This window comes from Perognathus longimembris, chromosome 26, assembly GCF_023159225.1.
Source record: "Perognathus longimembris pacificus isolate PPM17 chromosome 26, ASM2315922v1, whole genome shotgun sequence".
Lineage (NCBI taxonomy): Eukaryota > Metazoa > Chordata > Mammalia > Rodentia > Heteromyidae > Perognathus > Perognathus longimembris.
The window spans coordinates 2,297,910-2,319,828 of record NC_063186.1 but is presented as its reverse complement, the minus strand read 5'-3'; the positions used below and the strand labels follow the sequence as shown (position 1 = coordinate 2,319,828).

The 21,919-nt window shown below is 47.9% G+C and overlaps 1 protein-coding gene across 1 annotated transcript; it reads right to left on the bottom strand.

Annotated features, from left to right (window-relative positions):
- Positions 1-1,601: 1,601 nt before the first annotated feature.
- Pcolce2 (procollagen C-endopeptidase enhancer 2) lies at positions 1,602-20,520 on the bottom strand. Its single transcript, XM_048334961.1, has 9 exons — positions 20,417-20,520; positions 19,233-19,341; positions 9,368-9,623; positions 8,935-9,059; positions 7,094-7,230; positions 6,480-6,634; positions 5,489-5,572; positions 3,315-3,482; positions 1,602-2,103 (listed from the first exon to the last, which is right to left on the bottom strand). Exons 1-9 carry the CDS (start codon positions 20,518-20,520, stop codon positions 1,973-1,975), a joined length of 1,269 nt encoding a protein of 422 aa, XP_048190918.1. The 3' UTR covers positions 1,602-1,972.
- Between the last annotated feature and the right edge of the window lie 1,399 nt (positions 20,521-21,919).

The following is a 21,919-nucleotide window of genomic DNA, read 5'->3' as shown; positions in this document are numbered from 1 at the left end:
AACCTCCAGTACATTTCTTTCATTCTTTTTTTTTTTTTTTCTGTCCAAGCCCAGGTTTTGAACTCAGTATACTTGATCATTGGCTGGTGCTCTACCAACTGAGCCATATCTCCAGCCCGACAATTTTTAATAGAAAGGATTATTTCAGACATTCTGTTTTACCACTAATAGTAAAAGAATTGCTTTAAGCATGAAACTTGCTAGAGGTTTTCTGGTCAACTTGAAGATATTCTCTTCATAATTTGTTCCTGATTTATTTTTGTTATGAATAGACGCGGAATTAAATTAATTGCCTTTTCTGTGTTATTAAGATAAAATTCATTTTTCCTCTAATCTACTAGGAATGGGGCTTAGCAGCCTTTGCTCATTTGGCTAAGAATTTGACCTTGGCTAGCTACAATTTACCAGAGGAATTAGATAATACATTATGTCAGCTGTGTTGTTAGGCAAACTTGTTCATGGCGAAAAATGCACTCTGGCTGATGGATTACATCTGGTTTGGAGGAACCACAGCTGAACTATGAATATGTACCAAGGCAGCCAGAACTTTATGCGTTCTTCTAGGAGTACATAACTCCTATAAGTAGGCCAGTCACCTGTAAGGAGCCTGGAAGTTATGCCTATAGAGTGGTATGAATCAGCAGAAAGCCTAGCTTTTCTAGAATACCCCTTCAAGCCGGAGTGTCTAATGCCCCTGACATGCATGTTGTTTCCTTGCCTCCTTGTCACCTAGGGAGCTAAGGGATGCTGTAGAAACTTCTGCCAGACTCATCAAAGACCCCTACGCAAGGAAGTGTAGCCGTATCCTACTGGTAAGCTCTGCTCCCTGCGCTCTGTCCTTCTCAGCAGGCCTGTCATATTCATACAAGCCTGAAGAATGTCTGGCTGTGTCTACAACTCCCTGGTTGGCATTGCCATAAAATATATTCATTGATTTTTTTTTTTGAGTGTGTATGACTGTACTGAGGCTTGAACTCAGGACCTTGGGCTCTTCCTTGGTTGGCTTTTTTTGTTCAAGGTTGATACTCTACCACCTGAGCCACTCCTCCACTTGTGGGTTTTGTTTTGTTTTGTTTTGGCCAGTCCTGTGCCTTGGACTCAGGGCCTGAGCACTGTCCCTGGCTTCTTTGTGCTCAAGGCTAGCACTCTGCCACCTGAGCCACAGCGCCCCTTCTGGCCGTTTTCCATATATGTGGTGCTGGGGAATTGAACCGAGAGCTTCATGTGTAGGAGGCAAGCGCTCTTGCCACTAGGCCATATTCCCAGCCTCCACTTGTGGTTTTTTGCTGGTTCACTGGAGAGAAGAGTCTCATGGGCTTTCCTGCCCAGGCTGGCTTTGAACTACAGTCCTTAAATCTCAGCCTCCCAAGTAGCTAGGATGACAGGCATCAGCCACAAGAGCCTGACTATATATGTTTTCAAGAACGGAATCGAACGACTAGCCCGTGTCACCCACTAGGGACCGTGACACCTTCAACTATTCAAGCTTGATGTACAAGGTACCAATGGGATGAGTAGTTTGGACCTGAGTTCTAAGCCCCAGTACCACCGAAGAGGTAGATTTAATCTTATACGAGAACAAGTTTAATGGGTGCTTCATAAACATTTAAAAATGTTTTTATTAAGCATCATTTTTTTTAAATGCAAGAGAAAAAGTTAATACCTCAGAGCAAATGCCTAAAGGTAAAACGAATGATCACTATAAATAATGCACTTTATAAAACCTCTTTTTTTCTCATCCTCTGACCGAGGCGTATCCACCAGGGCCTCCCCGGAGCCAGCGCTTGGCACCGCCCGTTCCCTGCCAACACCCTGGTCGGCAGGTTTGCACAGACTCACATCTATACCACACGGCCAGGAAGTGAGTCCAGCTGTGCAGGAAGCCACAGGCCAAACCGGACAGGCGGGCTTTATTCTACGCAGCGTAGCGGGAGCAGGTCTTTCCATGGCAACAACAGGCGGCGCTTCTCCGTTAACATCGCTTGTTTTCTAAGGCTGCCAGAACCTTCTGATTCTTCGTCTTGAACATCATGACGAAGTTGTTTGGCGTCACTTTGCCCTGGCCATCTTCACCCACTTGGCCCATAATGATATAATTCAGACCTGAAGGAAGGGAATAGAGAAGTGGATAGTCTTCTTTATGGGCGTCCTTTGAAAAACATCTTAGGTGACAACTTTTCTCAGGGTAGATGTTCTTCTCTGTAAATGATACAAATGATCCACTCAGCTATCTAGAATAAATCTGGCTTAAGCAAAAGGCTAGCCTCAACTAGTAGCATATTCCAGTTCAGCTAGCGCAGAAATAAGCAGCAGTGAGATGCAGTCAACGCGTGGGCCATCGCTCTGCAATACTATAGGTCACTTACAGTTTCTTGATGCGTCCTATGACTGATGTACTGCATGACTATGGAAGGCTCCTCATTACTGCTGACTGGCCATCCTTGGACAGCCTCCCGTAGTCCCAAAATGCATCTGGGCTGCAACTCGTGACCTACTCTTCTGATATTGTCTTGAACATTTGTGTTTTGTTGGTTATGGGATTTGAACTCAGGGCCATGGCACTGTCCCTGAGCTCTTCAGCTCAAGGCTAGTTCTCTCACCACTTGGGCCCCAGCACCACTTCCAGTTTTCTGGTGGTTCATTGGGAATAAGAGTCTCATGGACTTTTTTCTGCCTTGGCTAGCTTTGAACCACGATCCTCAGATCTCAGCCTCCTGAGTAGCTAGGATTATAGACGTGAGCCACCAGTGCCCAACCATGTTGAACTTTTATCTACATTTCAACAAGTCTGTCTACATTGTACATTTTTTGAGGGCATAGGTAGTTAAGATCTTTCTTGCACTTTTTTATTACCTTGCAAGAAAACAGGTGCTAAAAAAAAAAAGTACTCTGGTCTTTCCAAGCTTTGAGTTCTTGCCTAGCTAGAATCCTCTCTTCTCAAGTTCACTTCTGCATTTCCAGTTGCTTGCTGGGCATTTTCTCCAAGAACAATGATGGCACTTGACACGCTTAACTGTTCTCTCAATCTCTGTCTCCTGTCGGTTCAACTCTACAAAGGTTCGGGATTCCTTATTTATTTCTACTACCTCCTCTTCTTCCACACGTTATAGGAACTGGGGTTACTGTTCAATTCTGCCCCCCCGCCCCCGCCTCCAGGGCCTGCCTTTGCTATCAGGTATCGTTAACACACTAGTCCTGACTTTACTTCTCTATACCTGTCACTGCCCAGAAAGTTTCATATCCCGCTCCAAGAAGCTCTGCCATCCCTCCAGGATCTCCCTGCGAGAGAGATGAGAGTTTTCCTTATTACTCACCTCTTCTGAGGAGGGGGCACTGCTTGCAGACCACAGTGACCTTGGCACTCATGTTCTTACCAGCCTGCTGGATTGGCAGGTTCCCCTCTTTGTAGATGTTAATGATGGAGACCGTGGCATGGAGGCTCCCGCCGCGAGTGACGGTTGTGATCACAGTGCCGGTTAGTACTGCAAGAGACGGGACAGCACTCTGGGAACCGGGTGACAGCACATGCGGGGGGAGGCAAGTGCGAACAGAACTGAAAGGTATGCTCTCTTTCAGAAATGAAATAGTTCAGTGTTACAGAAAAGGCCTGACTTGAGTTCTCCAATGGGGTTCTGTGCCTTTGTCATCAAAAATCCTTAGATTTTTAAAAACGGTTCTGAAAGCCCGGCGCTGGTGGCTGAGGATTGTCACTCCAGCTACGGGAAGCTGCGATTAGGAAGGTGGTGGTTTCTGGCCAGCCCGGGGAGAAAGGAGTGAACAAGGTCTTGAACCCACAGAGGCAGTGCAGGACTTGGAGGTCGCGCAGTGGGGTTGGGGAAGCGCTTGGAGTCTGTCTTGCCGGTGAATGTGGACCTTCTGTCGCTCCCTGGCTCCTACCCAGCTATCCCCTCTCCTCGAACGTCTTTCCATCCTGATGAACAGTCTCTTTCTAATGATCACAGGTCTCTGTCTCGTGCTGGCCCTTTTGTAGTCTCCTTCCTTGTCCATGTTGTCTGTCTCATTTGAAAAGTCCAAGGATAGAACTGAGTCTAACCTAAAACATTTTTTTTTTTTTGCTTAAAAAGCTAATCTCTAGTAAAATCCAGTTGGTCTTTCTACACAGTGCCTTCTTTTGAGATGCTGTCTCTTTCAGAGGGCTGCTGTTGGCATTGTAGGCGTTTGAGGGGGACATTTCCCTCTAGCTCAAGGCTTGCACTAGATTAAAAAAAAAAAAGTTGTGTTCTTGCCCAGATAAAACTCAGTAGCATTCCCCAATTCTGCTAACTCTGTTGAGAACCCCTGGGCCGTTAGCAATGCGCCATATATAAGTGAATCACAGCCAATGGATGTATCATTCAAGCTTGGGACTTGACTGCAAAGCGAGCCCTCATGCTCGTGTAGTGCACTAAGCTCCCGAGACCTCACACCGACCGCACTTTGATTCCTGGAGACAGGGCTTCACGACACATAGCACGTGACAGCCAGGTGGAACCAGGTGGCCCAAGACCCAGGGGAGGTGATTTCCTGAGCTCCCTCCTCCAGAAGACTAACCTGTGTGTGATATAGCAAGTGGTGCTATTTGGTTTCCTTCTTGTGCCACTTGCTGGAATCTCACCAGGCCAACAAGAGTACCATTTAGAACCCCAGACTCCACGTCCTCCTAGCTCCCCTGTAATACAGCCCTTCGGGGCTACAGTCCTTGCTACCTCATGACACCAAACACCAGCCCCGCCTCTGGGGAGGCCCTTTGTTGTAGATAACCTACTTGGGCCACTAACAACTTTCTTTTCCTGATAAGACTTCTCAAATGTTTCATCTTTCTCAAATGTTTCTTTGAACCTGCTTTTGAAAATGCTCGGCACAATTACATTCAGCTCTGAAGCAGTGTGCACAGATAGGACAATTTTGTAATTGGAAAAAGCTCTTAGAAACTCTTAAGTCCTTAAGTACTATCTCCTCAGGTTCTCGTTCATAAGAGTTTCCCCAAATGGACTTCAGAGATCCAGGTTTTAATTTAGCCCCTGGCAAACACATTATGGGCGAAGGACTTGAATTTCTTCTGAGTGAGGTGAGCTACTGAATGTAAACTTGGCTGATCTTCTGAGGCACTTAAGTTGAATCACAGATGTGTGAGGAAAAAAACAAAAAAGAACCTGCAAATGAAAAATACGTGAAAGAAAAGGTATACAGGGGTTTTCAGGAAGAGTCAGCCAGAAGACACGGAGTAGCAGTATCATGTACTGAGAGTCATTTCTCGACACAGGTGAAAAAATCTTTTTTTTTTTTCCCTGAGTACTTGTTTTTCTCACCTCATCTTGTGCTTCGAACACCTTAAAGCTGACACAGCTAGAGTGGAGGAAAGGATTTTCCTGGGCACATGAGTAGTGTTACTGACCCTTTGCCATTAAAGTCACGGGAATTCCTTGGAGGTTAAGCGTGCAGTCTCAAGTTTCTCATTAGAGAGAAAAGGCTGGGTTTTATTTCTTACCGAAGTTGCTTGAACAATAATTGCTCTCCAGAGTCCCTGACCGTCTACACTTCTGTTGACACAGGGCCACAGTGGGTTTTAAACCTTCAGCCAAAGAAGAAATACAAAGAAGTGAAACATAAGATTCAGGAAAATGAACTCACGTATAATTGGTGTTTACCTCTAGACCTATCTATTTAAAATTAATGTTTATTTCCTGAGCCACTAATCTGGCATTGTGATAAAATAATTATAAATCGTGCAAAAGAAATTCTTGCTCTAATTTCCTCAGGGCAACTCAATACCTCTTCTGTATTTTAAACCCATGATCAAAGATAATCCAAATTTAGCCCAGTTCTCTTTTTCCTTTCTATGCAACTAACACCAGAACCAAAAATAGATACACTCTGTGTGTACCTTGCTTAGAAGAACCCAGTCCAACAGTGCTCAAGACCGAAGATATAAGGTAACTCTTCCTTTGCACACAGAATCCTAGAGTTGTCCCCAGAGGACAGAAAGGAGCTTTCTTGATACCTTGATCAAGATATATTGTATTCGTAAGCATAAGCTGCCTTGTTAAACGGGAACTCCTTTGCACAACTACTTAGAGGTAATAGTAAAGGTAAATTTAAAAAGAACATATGTAATTGCCTGGCTAGAAGTCGTTCAGGGCTTTAGAAATTCTTCTCACATGTAATGTGTTGTATCTGTCACTAGACACACGCACTGACTAAATACTTATTCTGGGGCTGGCTGGGCCTAGGAGGCACCAAGAAGTAGACAAATTTTAAAGTAAATCTGAATAGACATACACAGTGGTTCTCCACTGTGTTTTTGCCCTGTAGGTGACAGATGGCAATTTCTAGAGGCAATCTGGTTGTCATAATTAGGGGGTGTTTATGGAATCTAGTAGCTATAGTTACTTTAGTGTCAAGTATTTTTACGTCCAAGGAATCTTTTTTTTTTTTTTTTTCTGTTTCTAGCACACACACTTCCCAACTAAAGCACTTACCTGTAGTGACAGGGTATGCGGTGGTAGCAGGTGGGGCGGGAGTGGTGGGCAGTTTTTTGGGCCTGAATTTGTAGTGACCGATGAACCCGTCCGCTGTTAAACTTAAGTCTGACAAAAACTGAATGAGAAGTTCATTTTTCTCAGATACGATTGGCCTAAAAGAAGACAAGTGTCGAGTTTAAGTGGCGCCTCTGTGATGTCGTAAAGATCTACCTTCTCATATTTCTCACAATGAGTAGGTCATTTGCTGAAATTTAAAAGCTCACACTCTTCAGTAAAAAAGGTCAAAGTCCTCATCTGCTAAACAGCAATGCTAATAGCTGCGGGCACTGTATTTGCTCAGGCAAGCACTCTATTTCTTCCATTCCATCTCTACTACCACCCTGATACCCTTTTTTGTGAACCAGACCACTGAGGCGGAGCATTCAAGTGGTCTGTTCTAGGTCCTGTCACCAGCCTGTGGAAGGCCACTAGGCTTTGCTGGTGGCACTGCATTGGGGCTCCACTGTCCTGGGGCCCAAGAATTTGTTAATCAAACAGCAGCGTAAAACCTTCTATCAACTAAACGTGCTAGCTTCATTAAAATATTAAAAACGCAAAGAGGTGTTACTTACGCAGGTGGACTATCCCCACAGAACTTCCCGATTCTGTTAGCATCGTTGACTTCTCCACCGTTAAACACAGCCACATAATCATAACGGCAGTAGTTATCACGCTCGAGGTCAAACTTCTCAAACTTTAATTCGATAAGCTTTAGAGGAAGCACAACATTAGAGATGTCCGGTGACACTAGTGAATCACAGCAGGTGGACTTCTCCCATTTTCCAGATTTGTACAGTGCTAGGATGTTTTTTGTTTTAAAAAATGTCTTTGTTCTGTTTAAATATCTTTTCCTTGTTGTGTTTCTTATTAAGAAAGCTGTGGTTTTCTTTTACTTTCATTTTTAATCTCTACAAAAGGTGATCTCAAACCCAGATTGACCCTCGTTAGCATTGCACATACGACAGGTCCGTTTTCTTGCAGTTCCTTCATAAGGAACACGGTGTCATTCCAGCCACCTACAGTAAGGCCATTGTTGGCATCTACAGCACAGCGTGACAGCTATAGTTGATAATTATACACATATATACATATATTATACTCAACAATTTCTAAGGGGAGAGATCTTAGACTTTCTAAAACATACATGCTCACAAGCATAACGAGGGGAGATGATAAATATGTTAATGAGTTTGATTATAGTCTATTTCACAGTGTATGCATTTAAACCCCTGGCTTTGCAAATTAAGCAGTGTCAACATCAAGCTGTATAATGTATATGCATACATTTTTATTTGTCAGCGATGTCTTGTAAAGCTGGGAGGAGAAAAGAAAATGAGAGGTAAGAGATATGAGCCACCAGCACTCAGCTACTGCTGTTTTTTTTTTTTTAAGAAACAAAAGGACCCACACTAGTGGTGTCCTTAATAATTTTTATAAAGTTATTGTTAAAACCTCCCAGAATTAAGCTTCATCTATTCCTGTGTCAGGTTCTGTCGTTCAAAATATCTGAAAGTAACTCCTAGAAAGGGCAAAAATCCACAGGACCACAAGCTAATGAATACTAGAAAAGTAGACTTTCTCTGCTAATCTTCTCACCCATCCATCCACCCATCCTCCATCCATCCATTCACCTACCCACTCATCCACCCACCCACCCATCCATCTACCCATCCACCCACCCATCCACCTACCCATCTATCCACCCATCCGCCCACCCATCCACCTACCCATCCATCCACCCACCCATCCATCCATCTTTCTAACTTTCACAGCACCACAGATGAAACCTAGGGTCTTGCTCATGCCAGACAAACACACTCCTGCTGAGCTCTACTCCCGGCCCCTATTCATTGCTTATAGCAAAGCTTTTTGTGGGAAACAGTTTTTATTTTAAACTTCAGTCTCCGTCTGGTTCTTGGAAGGGCTAGGTAGTCGTGCTTGCGTGGCAGGCCTTGTTGAAGCGAGGCGTGCAGGCTGGTGTTGGTTTGGTGACTAGGATGACTGTCACTAGGACATGACGTGTGAGCTCTGCCCATGGGGACCCTGACCTGTAGCTGTTTGTGGGGAGTCTTATCACCTCCCCCCACCTCCAGCTGGTCCATGCTCCGTACAGCACCATGCTCCTAACACCTGCGCCAGGGTGGAACTGTCTTACGTGGGATTTGCTTACCATTTGCATTTTTTAAATGTTTTTTTTTCCCCTTGCAAATGACAGTTCTATAATAGGAAATTAGATCCCTGGCTTTGCAAATTAAATAGTGCCCAGGCTAAGTCAGCTTGGGTCTTCACCTGTGTCCCACGTGGCTCCCTCTCCCCGGAGCCTTAGCTCTCGTGCGGGGGGGTGGGGGTGGGGGGGCACACCATCGGGGCAGGTGACACTCGCATGCTGTCCTGGCATCGCCCGGCGTCTCACCTTGTTCTTGGGGGCCGTGATGTGCCACACGCAGGTGACTCCCGCAGGGTAATCCCGGTCTGGCCAGTTGGGGGTTTTAAAAGACCCAGAAGGTTTCTCAAGGCGTCCTCCGCAATACAGGTCTCCTGAAGTGATGAAGGACGGGGGAAGTAAGTACCCAGTCTGAACTCGAGTTTATGCCCCAGTGCGATGCAGCCATACGGAGATGGGGAACGAGAACTGTCAGCCGATGGCAAAGTAAACTTAGGCAAGGGAGGAGGCTCTCGGCTGGCTGGTGGGGAACTGCTGCAGAGCCTTGGGCAGAAAGGAGGTGCCCTGCCGTCCGTGCCGAGCACCCTGACACCAAGCCCTCCCCCGCCCCCGTCTGACGCCCGGCAGGCACCCGATCACGGCGACGGCCGAGAGCTCCCTCTGCCCCGCGTGGAGACGGTACCTCTCTCGTGGGGCTGAGCGGCCGAGTACGCGGCCATGAAGCCGTTTCCAGCGGTGTTGGCATCGGAAACCATCTGCACCATCATCTTGTTGCCGTTGGACACGAGGGCCCCCGGGCGGAAGGTGCCGCAGAAGCGCCCGAGGCGCTGCCCGTGGGCGTGGCCACTGTACACGTCCACAAAGTCGTAGCGGCACAGGTTGTCGCTCTCGAGGTCCAGGAACCGGAAATGGAGGACCACCACTTTGCCCTCGGGGACCTGTCAAGACAAGGGACAAACACGAGGCCTTGGTATCTAGCTGAGGATCCCAGTGAATCGGGGAAAGCGTGGTACCGGGCTGGGTTGGGGGCGCGTGGGTGAAGCCCCGGGTTCCGTGCTCAGCCCCTCAGCCATGAAAGGGGGATTACCCAAGATTATCTTTAGTTTCCTCTTTCAAATCTGAACCGTAGGAAAAGTGTTCCAGTACACCGCGCTCCTAAGAGAACGTGATGACTGAGTCTCGTATGAAAACTTCCATAATCGTCTGGGGGAACAGTCTTGTTTCTAAGAATGTATCTCGACCCAGTTATTAAACATTAGACCAGTCTTTTTAAATGATGTCCTTGCTTCCACAAAGAACCCCAGGTAATCGGTACCAGTGTGGGTCCGTCGTCAAAGAGAAAGGCGAAATACACATGGTCGCGGGCCTTTCCCGCGTACAAAACCCGTTCTTTGTTTCTCCTGTGGGCAGGCAACATCAGCCAATGTCCTCTGATGCAGACTTCATTTTCTTGGTGGTGCTGGGGTCTACACTCGCTCGGTTGGCACTCTACCGCCTGAGCCACGCTCTCCGCCGTGGTTGCCTTATGTTTCAAATAGGGTCTTGCTTCGGGCTTCGGTCACTCCTAGGCCTCTCTCCTTCTGCAGGTGCCTCATGCGTGGCTTGTTGGTTGACATGAGGTCTCCTAGCTTGGCGCCAGGGCCGGCTCCACTTTGGTGCCAACTTGGCCAAGAGTTCCCGAATGTCATTCTGAAGGACTTTCAAAAAGCATGTTCTCTGAAGATGAGCCTCCCGCTTGAGTCTAGAGTCTGGATTTTTCTTTGTTAAGGATATAACGCGCTATATCCATATAGCTCTATACATCATATATACACACATACATGTATATACATATATATATCTCAGAGAGATGCCCAGAATCATATACTACACATATGTTAATCAACCAGAATGAACTTAACCACACATTTGAAGGCTCCCCTTTGGTAAAATGAGACATTCCTGATACACACGAGGCTTCCTTTGCCTCCGTCTCCTTCCTTTCTCAGAAGCAATCCCTTGCACAGATTTAGTGGCTTTCCTTCCACGACCTTCAAAATACGTTTATACGTGCATTTGTGTCAGTGTCTGTCTGTCTGTCTGTGGCAAACCATGTCATCGTGTTGTGTCTGTGTTCTCTCAAATGATTCCCTTCACCTGAAACACTCACCCAGACACCCTCCAAACCCAAATGGGCGGCTCTGCCTGATGGCAGCCCTTCCCTCAAAGTCCCTTGCTCATGCTTTTTCCTGAAGAGGGAGCCCCCCCCCCCCGCCTTGCCCTCTGTTGTACCCCTGGCCTTTGGCACAGCAGACAGCCCAAGTCAAGGCCCAACCTACAAAATATTTGTTGCATGAATGGAACCATTAGGCACTAAATGAAAACACCACGCAGATCCTGGACAAGATTCCTTCTGAGGGGCTCCGCCTTCTGGCAGCAGAGCTCCGAAGGCTTGTTCCTTTCTGGGTCATTGGGGGGTTTCATTTTATAGTTCAGAGAGGGAGGCTTGCTGTGTTACGCGTCGTTCCGCCCGGGCCGCTCAGGTGCTGGGATTACAGGTGCGCAGGGCCACGTCCAGCTCTCCGGGAGTTTCCTAGGTCAGATCTAGACACGCTCACACTGGAAGCGGAAACTCGGTGGACTCGCTCCTTTTGGTAGCACTTAGATAAAGTACTGTGCGGCGAGATTATGTTGACCAGGGGCTTCATGATCTGCCTGTGGGAAAAATGATTTAGTGCCTGTGTTTGGGGGTTGTTCCTTTTTTCCCCCTGTCAACAGCTGGGCCTGTATGGCACTGGCTTGTGAAGCCTAAGGCTAAGACAGTGACCTCAGTTCACCTCGAGGGGGTGGGGGGGGTGGGCGGCCCTCCCCTCACAAGCAAACCTGCCAAGCGCTTTTGCTTTCAGTGTCCGCACTCCTGCCAGCAAACTGAGAGGGGGTGCTTTGCATGTTCCGGATACTACAGCACCGCGCACACGGAGCACGCGGGCTGCTTCGCCCCTAACGGGTCTGACCTCACGGCCTGTCTGGCTTTTACAGTCCTCATCCCCGTGTCCCGCGATCGCCCTCTTCCACCGACAGACCTTTATGCCAGTTTGCTTCTTCCCTGCAGCTGGAGTGGCGGTGTCGCTCGGCGCCAGTTCCCGCACACCTCCCTCCCCCCGAGTGGAACCCAGAAAAAAAGGTACGGACAAAGTAGGTGGGAATATTTGTCTCCTGGGTGCAGCTAGGGTTACGGTGTGACTCACGACACCCAGCCCTTCCTCTCTTGAATCTCAGCCTCCCCATTCCCAAAACACCGCCTAGTTGTTGTTTACTTTCGCTGGGCATTTTCTGCCTGGAATATTCTCTGTACCTCGAATCCTTGACTCCCAAGGCAATTTTTTAAGTCAAGGCCAAATGCAGGAACCTGCCTCCTCACCCCTCTCATTGCAGTCAGTGCCCAGGCCCCGGGGGGAGGAGGGCAGTATCTTCCCTCTCCTCCTCCAGAGAGTCTCCTCTTCCCTCCAGGCTTTGGGGGGGCTCCCCAGCCACCCCAGGCCGCCCGGAGCTTTGCGGCAGGCCCTTTGCCCCGCAGTGAACCGTGAACTGCATGTGAACCGCGTTCCACTCCGATTGACCTGTGTCTCATCCACTGAACCCACCCCAGGCAGCTGGAGGCCAGGCGTGCAAAGAGCACGCGGAAGGTGAGGACGATGGGCCGGGAAACGTTTTCTATCCTCGCTTCACGAATCCTGGTCTCAACTGTTCCAAGGTGTCTATAGTTCTGCAATAGAAGCTCTGAGGGTCCACGTAACTTGAGCCCACCCTCTTTGGAGCAAGTTGGGACCTCAGAAAAGTGGGGCGCTACAAGTGCGTACGACGTTGGTCCCAGGTTGCTTATGGTTTCTCAGTCCACGTGTAAAGGAGTCTGAGCTTTTGGAGTAAAGTTACTCATTTCTTTTTCGGAGTAGTTGTGTTTTACAATCAAAGATTAAAGATTGCAGAAGGACATGAAAATTAAGTTGAGCCAATTTCTCAACATCTTCCCCCACCCCCAGCCCCTCCTTAAAAAAATGGAACAAAGTACTTAAAGTCATTTGGGGACATTCAGTTCTCCAGAAGTTGTCAACATGAGTTAATCCAGAACGGGATAAATGTGATTGGCAGAGATTCTTGGACGAGAGAGAGTCCCCACCCTGAAGTACTAATACGAGTCTTCTGAGGGCTGTTTTTAAGAACAGCGGATCTAAAAACCAGAGGAGGCTTTTCTTCTTAATGACAGAGGAATATAGTTTTATCCCAAACAGTTTTCAAGATAAAGCTGATTTCTAGGCAGTGACCTTAAGAGGAGAACGTTTCCGAAATGACAGTGTGAAGAAAATACTTGGGTAGTTTTTATTTTCATCAGATAAATCCGTGAAGGATCAGGAAGTCCAAATTATACTGTTGTTTTACTAAGACTGGGACGGGAAAGCCCTTCTGTTCTGGGATGGAGCAGTCAGTAAGGTTATACACCTAGAACAAAAAGATACAGGCTACTTGCTGCTCAAAAACATCCAAAAGGGGCTGGGGATATAGCCTAGTGGCAAGAGTGCCTGCCTCGGATACACGAGGCCCTAGGTTCGATTCCCCAGCACCACATATACAGAAAACGGCCAGAAGCGGCGCTGTGGCTCAAGTGGCAGAGTGCTAGCCTTGAGCGGGAAGAAGCCAGGGACAGTGCTCAGGCCCTGAGTCCAAGGCCCAGGACTGGCCAAAAAAACAAAAAAACAAAAACAAAAAACATCCAAAAGCACTGAATGGATGTGATCAGCTAATATGAAGCAGGGCTTAAAGCCTAAGGCTACCCTGTTTGTTTGTTTGTTTTGTTTTGTTTTTGGCCAGTCCTGGGCCCTGGACTCAGGGCCTGAGCACTGTCCCTGGCTTCTCTTTGCTCAAGGCTAGCACTCTGCCACTTGAGCCGCAGTGCCCCTTCTGGCCATTTTCTGTATATGTGGTGCTGGGGAATTGAACCCAGGGCTTCATGTATACCAGGCGAGCGCTCTTGCCATATCCCCAGCCCTGAAATCTGTTTTTAAACCAAATTTCTAGGTGCAAACAAAAAGTAGCTAGGTGGGGTAGCATATGTCTGTAATCCCAGCCCTCGAGAGATGTAGGAGGATACTGAGGTTGAGGCTAAGTGACAAAGCTAGATGTCTCAAAAATTTCAAAGTAAGTAAATAAATAAAATGAAAATGAATAACGTGGTCTCCATCATTCGTCATCTAAAATAACATGCTTTAATAGGAGAAAATCATCTTTCCTTCCTCTCCCATCATGTCCACTCCTGAAGGACAAACATACTTTCTGTTGCTTATTCTGGAATTTACTTCCATGGTTTGTCTTGTTTTTAATAATAAGTTTGTGCTGCTACTTCTTTTTTTTTTTCTGTTGTTATTGTAGAGTTGACACACAGGGAGGTTCCAGTTACATGAATCGGGTAATGAGTACAATTCTTTCTGAACCACGTCTCCCCTCTGCTCTCGCTCGCTCTCCCGGTATTTCCCTCCATCCACACCCACAGGATACCCACTTCATTTTTCCACGTAGTTTCTAGTGAGTCCTCCCGTTGTATTTGTTCACCCTTGTTCCACCTTTCATTTGCCCTCCTTCACTCTCCCAAATACAAACTCACAAGACAGAAGGAAGAGAAAACCCCTGTCAACGTGACCATGCGCCGGATGGGAGGGTTTGGAGCTCTTACCTTCCCGCCCTCCCTACCCAATCTACACTGCCTTCTCACAAGGCCTGCTACCCAGCGGGCGGACTCAGAACTTGGCTTCATCCCCCAACTTGGGAACACCCCAAGGGTTCCTATGTCTTTTCAGTCTTCTTATTTGCTTCCTTGGTGTTAGTTATCCTTTTCTTACAAAGGGTGTACAAAGCTCAAAAGTTTTAACATCTTGCCTATCTCAAAATGTCTTTCTCTCTACTCAGACCCTCTCTGCAAATTTGGTAGGATTGCAGAATGATGTCTTTAAAATATTTTCCTGTCAGAACTATGAAGGCATTGAGCCACTGCTTTCCAGAAAACATAGTTCTTCTCCCTCGATGAATTTTCTCCTACAGAAACATGAGGATTTTCATGGCTGACTTCATCAGCCCGGTGCCTAGTTTGTTTTTGCTCATTGTCCTGAGGATAATAATAATAATAATAATACTTGTAATAATAGTTCCTGTCTGAATTCCCCTGTTCTATTTTTTGGACTTCCTGGATAGATCCTCTAATTTTCTTACATTTTCTCTTTAAATACGTCTTTTGTTTTCTACTTTCTACGTGCCTTCAAGTTTGTCTTGTAGCCTTTCTATTCACTTTTTGTTTCTCCTCTCATTATGCATGTCCAAGTGTTTTCCTCGCATGCCATGTCTTTTGCCAGCATCCTGCTTGTATTTTATGTGTCGCATCTATTTTGAAGGTAATAATGACAGTGTTTACGTTCTGCTCCTCCTCATCCCTGTCTCCTTGGTGTTTCTGGTTGGGGTACGTCTGGGGCTCTAGCTCTTCATGTAAGTCGCTTTCCTCCAGTGTCTTGTTCAGAACGGAGGGGCCGGCCACGCTTGGCAAGCTTGTCACTACAGTGTAGCGGGGACCACAGGCCCCTTAAGGAAGGGTCAGTGTCTGCACAGAGCTTGTTGCTTTGGGACTGTCATTTTCTCTCAGTTCCGTCAGTGCCTTCTTGCCTGATGGGTTCACAGGGTGTGGGGGGGGGGGGGGGCGGGGGAAGGCGCCAAGGGTTTCCCCATCCAACACACAGAGTTTAATTCAGCTCCCTGACATTCAGTGCCCTGCCTTTACTTGGCCTGTTCCAGGATACTGGGCACCTCCCAAGACCCCCTGTGCTTCCTAGGGGATTAAAAAAAAAAATTGGCCTCAAAGGGGAGAGAGAAGGGAGAGGAAGAGGAAGGGAGCCACCCCGTTTGCTGATTGGGGTGGAGATAGGAGCCTGGAAAGGCAGCTGCTCTTACAAAGCTTTCAAACATAACTCCACGTGGTCACCTCACCCACGACTGCTGCCTTCCAAGAAAACCTGGGGCCTCTTACTCCAGGCCTTTCGGGGATCCTGAGGCATCAACCGGCACCGCTTCTAGAACCTCCTTCCCTCTCCAGCACACACCATGTCTCGCTCCTCTGCGGAATCAGCGGCCAGTGCCCACCTACCTTCTTAGTCTCTCAGACTTGATTGATAGTCTCCTCCAATACGAATTCCATTCCAGTTCCTCTTCTCCAGAGCTGAAATGTTTTACGGGGGGAGTGGACGGAGGGCCGCATGCCCTCTTGTTTGGCGGGTGCTGTGCCACTAGAACCACAGCTCCACTTGAGCCACCCTCCCATGTCTGGCTTTTTGTTAATTAACTGGAAAAAGTCCCTTGACTCTATCTGCTCGGGCTAGCTTCAAGCCCTGACCCTCAGATCTCTGCCCCCAGTGTAGCTAGGATTACGGGTGTGAGCCACGGTGGTATGCACCATTGTGCTTTTTATTTCCATATCTTTAGTAACGGTGCTAAACATCTCTCATGTACTTTTTGGCTATTTATTTATCACTTTGATGGAATATCTAACTCAGATCTTTAGCCTGCTGTTTTTAAATGACCAACTCCATAGAACTTTAAACACAAGGAAAAGCATTAAAACTGAACTCAGAGCAAACAACTGAGTCACTCTGGAAGTCTGATTTCACAATCCATTTTCAGCCAAAATCAAGAGGCAGGGCACCTCTCACATGCTTGTCGTAATGAAGTTATTCTGCCCAAAATAAGAATCCCATGGCAAGGAACATTATTTCTCATTTTATTATTACTTTTTGGGATCTACTATAATTTTTAGGTTTGTTTTTTTTCTTGCCAGTCCTGGGGCTTGAACTCAGGGCCTGAGCACTGTCCCTGGCTTCTTTTTGCTCAAGGGAAGCACTCTACCACTTGAGCTACAGCCTGGGTCAGGAAGGAACCAAACAGAAAGTTCTACCAATGTTCTCTGTCACTAGCGGGTATTTGTTGTACCAAGTGCATTGTGCCTTGGTTGAACTCACTAAGTTGGAAATTTTCTTTTTTAAAAATTCATTATTATTATTTTTTTTTTTTTGCCAGTCCTGGGCCTTGGACTCAGGGCCTGAGCACTGTCCCTGGCTTCTTTTTGCTCAAGGCTAGCACTCTGCCACTTGAGCCACAGCGCCATTTCTGGCCGTTTTCTGTATATGTGGTGCTGGGGAATCGAACCCAGGGCCTCATGTATATGAGGCAGGCGCTCTTGCCACTAGGCCATATCCCCAGCCCTAAGTTGGAAATTTTAAATCTGTGCAGTTTTGCTGTGTGGTGAGTATACCTAAGACAGAAACACAAATGAAGAAAGACACAGGAGTGTTTTTAGAGCTGAAATGTTCCAAAGACCTGTGTGTTGAAAGCTTTTGGTCCCTAGCCAGTGGCACCACTGGGAGGTGGCGGAAACTTGAAGAAGGGCTCTAGGAGGAGTCCTTGATGGACATAATGGGATCCTGGCTTCTTTCTCCCTTCCCCGCCTTCTTCCTGGGACCAGGAGCTGGGCAGCTCTGCTTTGCCATGCACTCCTGCTGTGAGGTTCAGTGTTAGCACAGCCCACAAGCATTACCATCCAGACGGTTCTCATCTGAGACGGGCACACATCTTCTGTCAACTATGTTTTCTTTCTTAACTTTCCTTATGTATAAATAATATCAACTCGCACCTTGGGTTAAATAACTATTCTAGCCATTGAAATAACTGTGTCTAGTAAAGCAAATATATATGTTCTCTTAATATATATGTATATATATATAACAACCCATAGTTAAGATTGGAATTCAAGCCTCTATGTAATTCTCAATCCTATGTATAGTTTAAAGCCAGGAAATGCGCGTTTAGGGCCAAAATTCCATTGCTCTATCTCTCCTGCTATTTATAACAGACAAATAATAGTTACAGTAATTTTAGAACCCTTTGATAGACCCTTAGGTATAATTAAGTGGCTTAAACATTGAGTTCCTGCCTACATTCATTATTTGTTTTCTCAAATTATATACCCACGCTGATCGTACCGGAGTATCACTGTATGTTCCAAGTTAGACATAAGCTCACACACAGCCCTGTCAACCTCCTGCTCACGAATTGAATAAAAGTTGAGAAGCGTTAAATCAACCACCTCATTTTTAATCTACAAATTCCTTTAACTAAACGTGAATGCCTTTTACATTCAATTAGGCACCTGGAGGATGAATTCCGTATGATGACTTTAACATACATGCGTAAGTGCCAGAGTCCCCCCGCCCCCCCCCCCCCCGGATAATGCGCTGATATTCTTGTCATCAGATGTTTATTGGTCCTGTTTGGAAATAGCGAGGCACCCGCGATATGACCTGTGAAGTCAAATTAAACCTGACAAAGGCTTATTCCAAATGATCGATATGTAAGCCAACTTTATGTAGTGTGTCTCTTTGCAATGCACGTGTGCCCACGTACTTGCCAATCCTGGGGCTTGAGCTCAAGGCACTGTCCCTGAGCTTTTTTGCTCAAGGCAAGCACTCTTAATAACACTTGAGCCACAGCTCCACTTTGGGCTTTTTGATGGCTAATTGGAGGTAAGAGTCTCAGGGACTTTCCTACCCAGGTTGGCTTCAAACCACGGTCCTCGTGTCTCAGTCTCTTCAGTAGTTGGTTCGTGTACTGAGTATCAACATGCTTTATACCTGTCAATAATTCTTCTGTTTCCTCCCTACCAGGTGATGAACTCCTTGAAGACAGAAACCATGTCTTGCCTTTTGCTCCCCAAGCCCAACACAGTGGCTCACCAATAGAGTAATCATGCAGTCCATTTTGGTGAGTATTAAATAAGCACTTAAGGAATCATGTTTCTAGTGACCCCAAACTTCCCGACAATTGAAAAAAAAAAAAAGAAGAGAATAGCCACTGCTATACCAACCGGATGATTCAACCCGACACGAAATCCAGACTTCATTTTCCCCCTTCTTGTGTGAAGGGAGTTGTGTCTGACTCTGGCTTCTTATCTGAACATGGCGTGAACTAGCCATGGCTAAGCAGCGCGGGCGTTTAATCACGCTTGAGACTGACCGCATTGCTATCCTTCTCTGGCCTCAGGTCTCCTTTACTGGTGGTTTCTACTCAGAGATAGAGTACATCATTTTTCTTCTGTTCCCTAAGAGCCAAAGCACCTCCCTCCCGTCTTCTGTTCCCCCTGGGAGTCGATGTAGGCTCAGGGGTCACTGTCACCCCAGGCCCCCCACTGAAACTACGTTTTCATTATGAATACATTAAAAAAACAACTCAGCCCAGGGAGGCCGGGCTTGGGGCAAACATCTGCTGTAGGAATTTATTCCTTCAAGCACTATCTCCAGTCCTTTCTGATGTCTACTGCAGGGCACTAAAAATCTCCCAAATAGTTGAAGTAAACCCAACATTTCATACCCCAGGCCTCTACCTCCAACCCAAATCCCAACACCAGAGGAAAAAGAGCGCCGCTTTTCACTGCGTCCAACCCCGACTTGCAAGAGAATACCTTTGCTTAAAAAAAAATAACTTACTGTGATTTTCCAAGTGCATTTGCTGTTTGGAGGGTACACTCCTGGAAAACCTTCGCTGCCAAGAAATCCAGACTCTCCAGTGAGAACCCCACCACATGTGAAAACCGGCCTGGGGAAATGAAGGAGAAAAGAATCATAACTTGAAACATAGTCTATTCATCTAACGTCAGCTTCAGAAAAACGTTACCTATGGATGAGTGAATAGTGCATCATAAATTGAAGAGCTGGAGTCCTGCTAGCTTTTGAAATGTGTAAATCGTAGTCTGATAAAACAGTCCAAACACATGTCTCTATCATCTGTTTAAGATTGTAGGCCAGGTGCTGTTGGCTCACGCCTTTCATCCTAGCTACTCAAGAGGTTGAGAGCGGAGGATCACGGTTCAAAGCCAGCCCAGGGCAGGAAAAGAAATCTATGAAATCTATGAAACTCTTTATCTACAACTAAACACCAGAATACCAGGAGTGGCGCTGTGGCTCAAAGTGGTAGAGCCCTAGCCTTGAACCCAGGCCCTGAGTGCAAGCCCCATGGCTGATCCAACACCCTCCCCCCGCCCCCCCCCATATATAGATATCTAAGATAGATAGATGGTAGATAGACAGATAGATGGTAGGTAGATAGATGGTAGATAGATAGATACATAGGTAGATGGATGGATGGATAGGTGGTGGATGGATGGGTGGATGGATAGATATGTCCACATACACACCATGTCCACATAGATGGCATGTGTGTGCATGCATGTGGTTGACACATTGGCACACCTATGATAGGTCGTGTTCAAATGGTGTGTGTGTGTGTGTGTGTGCATACCCGTAGATGTCTATCCTAGAGCCAACACGTGTGTGTGCACAGGGATAGATGGATCATGTATGTCCCCTGTGTCCTGTGGCAGGCAGGTTCTTAGTGTGACTGGAGACAGACAGAGAGGAGAAGAGACAGAGAGACAGACAGACAGAGCTAGAGAGACAGAGAGACAGAGACAGACAGAGAGAAGAGAGGAGAAGAGAGAGAGACAGACAGAGCGAGCGAGCGCGCCCCCTCCCCGGGGCTCCGGGCCCCCTCCCCGGCGGGCCCCGCGGAGGTCGGGCGGGTCTGGGGGCGCGCTGGGTCCCCCCGGGGGCGCCTCGCCGGGGCCGGGGTGGCGCGGGGCCGGCGGGGCGGGGCGGGGCGGGGCGGGGGTTACCTCTCGGGGGGCTGCTGCACGCGGGAGACCCGGGCGGCGGCGGCGGCGGCGGCGGCGAGCAGCAGCAGCGGGCAGAGCGGGCGGCGGGCGCCGGCGCCCCCCATGGCCCGGCCGGGGCGGCTCGCGGGGTCCCCCGCCCCCGGCTCCCCCGGCCTGCGCTCGCTCGGGGCTGCGGCGGCGGCGGCTCCGCGGGCCAGGACGGGCCGAGCCGGCGCGCGGGCGGGCGGGCGGCGGGCGGGGCGGCGTGAATGTCCCGTTTGTTCCCGGGCTGCAGGGGCGGCGGCTCCCGGGACCCACCGGGCCCGCAGGGGCGTCCACCCCACCCCACCCCACCCCACCCCACCCGCCCCCCACGCCTGGCCCCGGGCCCGCCCTCCGCCCTCCGCCCTCCGCCCCACACCACACATAGACACACACCACACCTACACACTACCTACACCACATACACACACACACCACACATACACATCACACACATACACACACACCACACCTACACATACACCACACCTACACACATACACACACACCACACATACACACTACCTACACCACACCACACCACACACACTACACCACACCACACCACACACACCACACACACACATACTCCACACACCACACACATACACATCACACACACCACACACATCACACACATCACACCTACACACACCACACACACCACATCACACATACACACACACCACACCTACACACACCACACACACACCACACCACACCACACACTACACCACACATACACATCACACATACACACTACACCACACCACACACACACCACACCTACACACATACACACTGCACCACACCTACACACATACACACTACACCACACACACACCACACCTACACACATACACACTACACCACACCACACACACACACCACACCTACACACATACACACTACACCACACCACACCTACACACATACACACTACACCACACCTACACACATACACACTACACCACACCACACATACACATCACACACACCACACACACCACACACATCACACCTACACACACCACACACACACTCCACACCTACACACCACACACACACCACACACACCACACCACACCACACACACACTCCACACCTACACACCACACACACACCACACACACCACACCACACCACACACACTACACCACACATATACACACACATACACACACACACACACACACATCCGGGGGGATGATATATCTTCACTTAGATGCTTTATTGGGGTATTATTTCTTCTAGACTATTTTTGCTTCTTAATTTGTTTTTTTCCTTTGGCCAGTCCTGGGCCTTGGACTCAGGGCCTGAGCACTGTCCCTGGCTTCTTCTTGCTCAAGGCTAGCACTCTGCCACTTGAGCCACAGCGCCACCTCTGGCCATTTTCTGTATATGTGGTGCTGGGGAATCGAACCCAGGACTTCATGTATAGGAGGCGAGCACTGTACCACTCGGCCATATCCCAGGCCCCTG

Coding starts and splice junctions, on each gene's coding strand:
- Pcolce2 (XM_048334961.1), bottom strand. CDS start 20,520: ATGGGGGGCGCCGGCGCCCGCCGCCCGCTCTGCCCGCTGCTGCTGCTC. Junction 9,060..9,367: donor CGCTCAGCCCCACGAGAGAG/GTACCGTCTCCA, acceptor TCATCACTTCAG/GAGACCTGTATTGCGGAGGA. Junction 7,231..8,934: donor TCACGGCCCCCAAGAACAAG/GTGAGACGCCGG, acceptor CTTCCTCTAAAG/CTTATCGAATTAAAGTTTGA.